Source organism: Delphinus delphis, chromosome 2 (genome assembly GCF_949987515.2).
Source record: "Delphinus delphis chromosome 2, mDelDel1.2, whole genome shotgun sequence".
Taxonomy (NCBI): domain Eukaryota; kingdom Metazoa; phylum Chordata; class Mammalia; order Artiodactyla; family Delphinidae; genus Delphinus; species Delphinus delphis.
The window spans coordinates 29259947-29265946 of record NC_082684.1 but is presented as its reverse complement, the minus strand read 5'-3'; the positions used below and the strand labels follow the sequence as shown (position 1 = coordinate 29265946).

The 6000-nt window shown below is 46.0% G+C and overlaps 1 protein-coding gene across 2 annotated transcripts; it reads left to right on the top strand.

Moving 5' to 3' along the window:
- The first annotated feature begins 479 nt into the window (after positions 1 to 479).
- Positions 480 to 5768, top strand: LOC132420137 (acyl-coenzyme A thioesterase 6-like). 2 transcript variants are annotated; one of them, XM_060004243.1, is made up of 3 exons: positions 480 to 1118; positions 3083 to 3285; positions 5566 to 5768. In XM_060004243.1, exons 1-3 carry the CDS (start codon positions 662 to 664, stop codon positions 5611 to 5613), a joined length of 708 nt encoding a protein of 235 aa, XP_059860226.1. In that variant the 5' UTR covers positions 480 to 661; the 3' UTR covers positions 5614 to 5768. The 2 variants fall into 2 exon arrangements, with proteins under 2 accessions (XP_059860226.1, XP_059860225.1); XM_060004242.1 differs by having other exon boundaries at positions 481 to 1118; positions 5114 to 5768.
- Positions 5769 to 6000: the final 232 nt, after the last annotated feature.

The following is a 6000-nucleotide window of genomic DNA, read 5'->3' as shown; positions in this document are numbered from 1 at the left end:
ATAGCAAAGGAATGATTTCAGTGAGCCCAGACTCTTGCATCTTCCCATACATAGAAAAGCACTAAATTCCTTAACCTGAGATATCTGGTTTTCTTTAATTAACAATAATCTTTTGACTTCCCGACTACCTTCCCTTGGTTGCAAAACTCATATATCCTGGCTCCTGACCGCCCCCCCCGCGCCCCCTCCCCCCCCCCCCGCCTCCTTGGAGCAGTTTCTCAGAGTTATCTGAAATGCTGTTTCCAGGGCTGCAGTCCTCATTTTGCCCCAAATAAACCCCAAATAAAACTTAACTCACAACTCTTCACTCTGTGCATTTTTTTTAAGTCAACAATACTCAAACTTCTTGGAACTGCCCGGTATCTTTCCCAATCCTTTAGCTGTCAGCAATCTTTGTACTTCTATTTCGACACTCTCCATATTGGACCGCAGGATTAATAATTACCATAAAACGCTTATTTTAGCAGACACTCTTCCAGGCAGGCAGTAGTGGACTGCACAAACTCCAGGAGACTTCACAAAGCGGTTTAGCAGGTGTCCCTTCGGCCGCCCAACGGGAGTAGCGCAAACGTTCCAATTGCGACTGCCTCCCAGGGAGGTGGAGAGACGCCAGGCCCTACCCTTGACTCCGCCGGGCCGCCCCTTCTCTGCTGGGATCCAGATGGCGGCGACGGTGACGCTGGAGCCTGCGGGCCGCTGCCGCTGGGACGAGCCCGTGCGCATCGCCGTGCGCGGCCTGGCCCCGGGGCAGCCGGTCACGCTGCGCGCGTCCCTGCGCGACGAGAAGGACGAGCTCTTCCGAGCCCACGCGCGCTACTGCGCCGACGCCCACGGCCAGCTGGACCTCGAGCGCGCGCCCGCGCTGGGCGGCAGCTTCACGGGCCTCGAGCCCATGGGGCTCCTCTGGGCTTTAGAGCCCGAGAAGCCCTTGCTGCGGCTGGTGAAGCGGGACGTACAGACGCCCTTCTCCGTGGAGCTGGAGGTGCTCGATGGCCACGACCCGGAGGCCGGAGGGCTCCTGGGCCGGGCGGTGAACGAGCGCGACTTCCTGGCGCCGGGGGTGCGGCGCGAGCCCGTGCGCGTGGGCCGGGTGCGCGCCACGCTCTTCCTGCCGCCAGGTGAGCAGCCCACTTCCCAGGCTGTTGTGGAAAGCCAGGTAGAGTCCTGAGACCCTGGGCGGCCCCTTGCCTGTCTAGGGAACCCCGTGGTTGTGGAACTTCCCTAAATTCGTCCCCAAGCTCCAAAGTCTATCATGAATTCTGGGTGGAAGTTTCTCCTCTGAATTTCAGGACACTTCCTGGAGGAACTGCCATTCCCTCAGCTATATGCTAAAAGTTCATTCAGAGTACTCAAAAAGTGTATTTATGCTGCTATGTGCCAGCCATGCAGCTGTGTCTCAGATACTAATATTAGGCAGTGACTTCTGCTGGTGTGCAGGAGTGATTTGGGCCTTCTTTCACATCAAACTTCAAAGGAAACTGAAACCCAGAGATAGAGGCAGTGCCCCATAATACTAAAAAACAAACAAAAAAACTCCCTGAAGGTCCCCTCCCCCATAATAAACAGTCTGTCAGTGTTTCTCAACCTGGAATGATTCTCTTCCACTCCAGGGGCAATTGGTAATATCTGGAGACATTTTGATTGTCACGATTGGAGAGGGTGCTATTGGCATCTAGTGGGTAGGTGCTAAACATCTGCAATCCACGGGACAGCCCCACAACAAAGAAATATCTTACTCCAAATGTCTATAGTGCTAAGGTTGAGAAACCCTAGTCTAAGTGAAAACAAGGTGCTTGGTAGGTAAAAGTGGCCTGTAAACAAGACAACTGACCCACCCCTTCCAACCACATTCCTGACTGAAACCCCTGCTACATAGAAATGCTGGAGTTGCCACTGCTCACAGAATTCCTAAACTGAATTCTGTGATTATTCTCCAAAACAGGAGGCCCTGCTTTATTCTTACAGCTCTTCAGCAATTCACAGCCTTAACTAGCCCTGCCCACTCAACTGTGAACTCCTGGGTCTGGAATTGGGACTTATACATCTCCATATCTTTGTATGCCTAGAGGCTTACACAGGGATATAATAAGAGCTCAATAAATCATACTGACTGATTCAATAAGAATCTCCTAAAGACTTTAAAAAGACTTTTTTAAAAAATATTTCAAAAAAAAAAATCTTTCACTGCCCAGCTGCGATATTTCAATCAAGTCAGTTGTTCACTATTTTAGTATCTACTCTGTGGCCCATTTAAAATGTATTGTTTTCTGACTCAAAGGCTTTTTGTAAATAATGCAGAAAAGTTCAATTATTTAACAAATATGTGTTAAATCAAGGACTATGCTACATACAGTAGCTAGCAAATTCACTCATGGGCCTCACTGTACCTACCGCCTAATAGAGGATACCGGCAGCTATACTTGGATCTGTAAGTGTGGTAAGTGCTATGATAGGGGAGGTACAGGCCCAGGGTGCTGGTGGGAACATATAAAAGGCTATGTAATTCAACTCAGCCTTGGAGGGCATCTGGGAAGTCTTCCAGGAAGGGAGCTCTAAACTTAGATTTGAAGACTGATGAGTCAGCCAGTTCAGAAATGGTGGAGAGGGGAGGAGAATAGTGTACACCATTTTCAGGGCCAAAGAGAGCATAGCACATTTAGGAATGGCGTTCTTTAAGGCTGGAGCAGAGGGTGTAAAGGAGGTGGGGAGTATATTCTAATAATCCCCTGTATATGTAGAGCGCTTTACAGCTGTCAAAGCATTCTCAGTTTTGGGGGGTTTTTTTGAGGAAAATTTGGTGGAAAATGTACATTTCATCTTACGTTATTTCTAATTTGGTTTATATTACCGTTGTTGTTTTTTGCAAATATATGAAAAATTACGGAGAAAATAAGGCATTTCCCCCCCTCCCTTCTCCCCAAAGTTTATTAAAAAAGACAAAGTAAAAAGAGTCCTTTTCCACCAAACTCCCACCCACAACCTTCCTTGCTTTAAAAACTTCTCTTTGCTGACTGCCAAAATCTGAAACCCAAGAATGTCTTTTGAGTGTCTAAAACTCCTTATGATTTGTGGTGCTCTCCAGGCACAGGACCATTCCCTGGAATCCTCGATCTTTTTGGAAGTGGTGGTGGCCTTTGTGAATACAGGGCCAGCCTCCTGGCTGGACATGGTTTTGCTGTGCTCGCTCTGGCTTATTTCAGATTTGAAGACCTCCCTAAATATTTGAATAACGTGTGCCTGGAGTACTTTGAAGAAGCTGTGGACTTCATGCTGCAACATCCAAAGGTGGGTTCTGGTGCTCACCTGAATGCAGAGGAGAGGGGGTAGAGCAGACACAGGGCTGGATCCAAAAGCTCTACCAGGACACCCAGGGCTGGAAATATGCCATGAGACACAAAGGCTCCTTCAAAAGTTGTTAGGATTATTATTTTCATTTCTGCCCATCTCTCTCCAATCCCTTAAGACTCAACTGTTTAGTTCCCTTTAGTTCTTGACCAGAATTCAAAGAGCTAGACTAAAAAGTTACTAACCTTAAGTTCTGGTTCTGTATCTACCACCAAGTGGTATTATAATCCTGAATAAGGCAGTTTCCCTTTCTGGAATTCAGTTTTTCTCATTTGTAAGAGTAAGGTAGGGACTTCCCCAGTAGTCCAGTGGTTAAGACTCCGCGCTTCTGCTGCAGGGGATGGGGGTTTGATCCCTGGTTGGGGAACTAAGATCCCGCATGCTGTGCAGCACTGCCCCCCCCCCAAAAAAAAAGATTAATGTAAATGTATAGAGAAAAAAGTGACTGTAAAGAGATTTTTGAGACAATTGGTGACATTTGAATAGGGGTGTGTATTCGATGATATTAAGGAACCATTAATTTTGTTAAGTGTGTTAATGGTATTGTGGTTTTGTAAAGAAAGTTCTTATATGAGACTGGAAAAATTAATTAAAACATTTTGGTATGATTATCAATGGAATACATAGTCTTTGCTACTATCTAGACTTAAAGAAACCCAAACATTCTAATGTTAAGGAGTAAGATGTACTGCAAGGTCTAACTCTGTTAGAATTCAGGGACTGGTCTCAATAGAGCTGCTAAAACCTAGATGATCATGAACTGTGATGACTGGTTTATTTATGGGATAAAAGGCCCCAGGAACAAGAAGAGACCAATATATACCATCAGTTCTGCCCTTAGAGCTGGGCAAGAGGGGCTTCTGCTCTGGACCTTTTGTTTTAGATGACCACTCTCTGGCCTTCCTTTGGCTGCATCCCTGACCACAGGGTGCGGAGTTTGAGGGGCCAAGGGAATGCGTCTACCTGGAACCCATGTGCCCCTCACACCATGCCCTTTGGATCTGGAACCCCACAACTATCTTCCAACCAGCTCTGATCCTGCTTCCAAGCCCTATGCCTCTTCTCTGGGTCCATTAATGTGAACACACCTAGGCCTTAAACATATAGGCTAGGGTGTCCAAACGCATGTGTGAGAGAGCCCTTATGGTACATGATGGAGCCAGGCAGGGATGGGAAGAGAAAGAGAGTTGGCCAAGGACCAGGGACTAGGGCCAGGTGCTGGCACTCCCCCCATGCCATGTTCTAGTACAGAACTCCAGGAAGTTCTAAGATATGAAATTTGAACCTGACCTTATAAGTTGTTATGGAGGTATATTTATCAAGGTAGCAGAAAAGAAGATATTTTATTTAATTTTCAAATATTTATAACTTTTAAGTATTTAGGTATAGGGTATATGGGCCTCTGTGTGTACTCTTGACCTAGTCACCATAAATGTTAGTGGAGGGCCTGTGTACCAGGAAATTAATTGATTTGTTTGGGACTTCCATGTTAGTCCAGTGGTAAAGATTCCGTGCTCCCAATGGAGGGGACACGGGTTCAATCCCTGGTCAGGGAACTAAGATCCTGCATGCCGTGCCAGCGCAGACAAAAAAAAAAAATTGATTTGCTTATTAGAAGATACGTTTGAACTTTGTGGATTGTTGCATAAGAAAGGAAAGCAAATGACATTTGAGAAAGCTGCCTAGACAATGTAAAATCACAGTTTAAGTTCTCCCTTTATGAATTCTAGACTTGTTCTCTCTCTCTTTCTTTCTCTCTTTTCATCAGGTGAAAGGCCCTAGTGTTGGGCTTCTTGGCTTCTCCAAAGGAGGTGACCTGTGTCTCTCAATGGCCTCTTTCTTGAAGGGCATCACAGCTACTGCAGTTATTAATGCCTGTGTGGCCAACACAATAGCTCCTCTGCATTACAAGGATATGATTATTCCTAATCTCAGCAGTGACCCAGGAAAATATAAAATCACTGAGTCAGGCCTTTTGAATTTGGAGGATATTTGGAATGACCCACTGGAGAAACCCAACCACCGAAGTCTTATTCCATTGGAAAAGGCCCAGGGACCCTTCCTGTTTATCGTTGGCATGGATGATCATAACTGGAAGAGTGAATTCTATGCTCAGATAGCCTCTGAACGGTTACAAGCCCATGGGAAAGACAGACCCCAGATAATCTACTACCCAGGAACTGGCCATTGTATTGATCCGCCTTATTTTCCTCTTTGCAGAGCCTCTGTGCATGCAGTTTTGGACCAACCAGTATTCTATGGAGGTGAGCCAAAGGCTCACTCAAGGGCACAGGTAGATGCCTGGCAGCAAATCCAAGCTTTCTTCCATGAACACCTCAATGGTAAAAAATCTGTCAAGCCCAGCAAATTGTAACATTGTAATCATAGACCATATACTGTTAATAAAAATCCTAGTCATATAACATGTATTAGGTTTTCCAGAGAACCTAGGAACCTTTTTGTAACAAAGCAACCATCTCAGCTTCATTGTCAGGTCCTACTGGATTCTGAGCCTTAGCAACACTACTCTCTTCACTGCTGGGTCCATCCCTTTCTCCCCTGAACTTTTCCCAGTGTATAGGCTTAACTCTGATCTTATCTGTAGGACCAATCTTAACCTTAAGCAGGAAAAATGTAAGAAATGCCTGCCCAAGT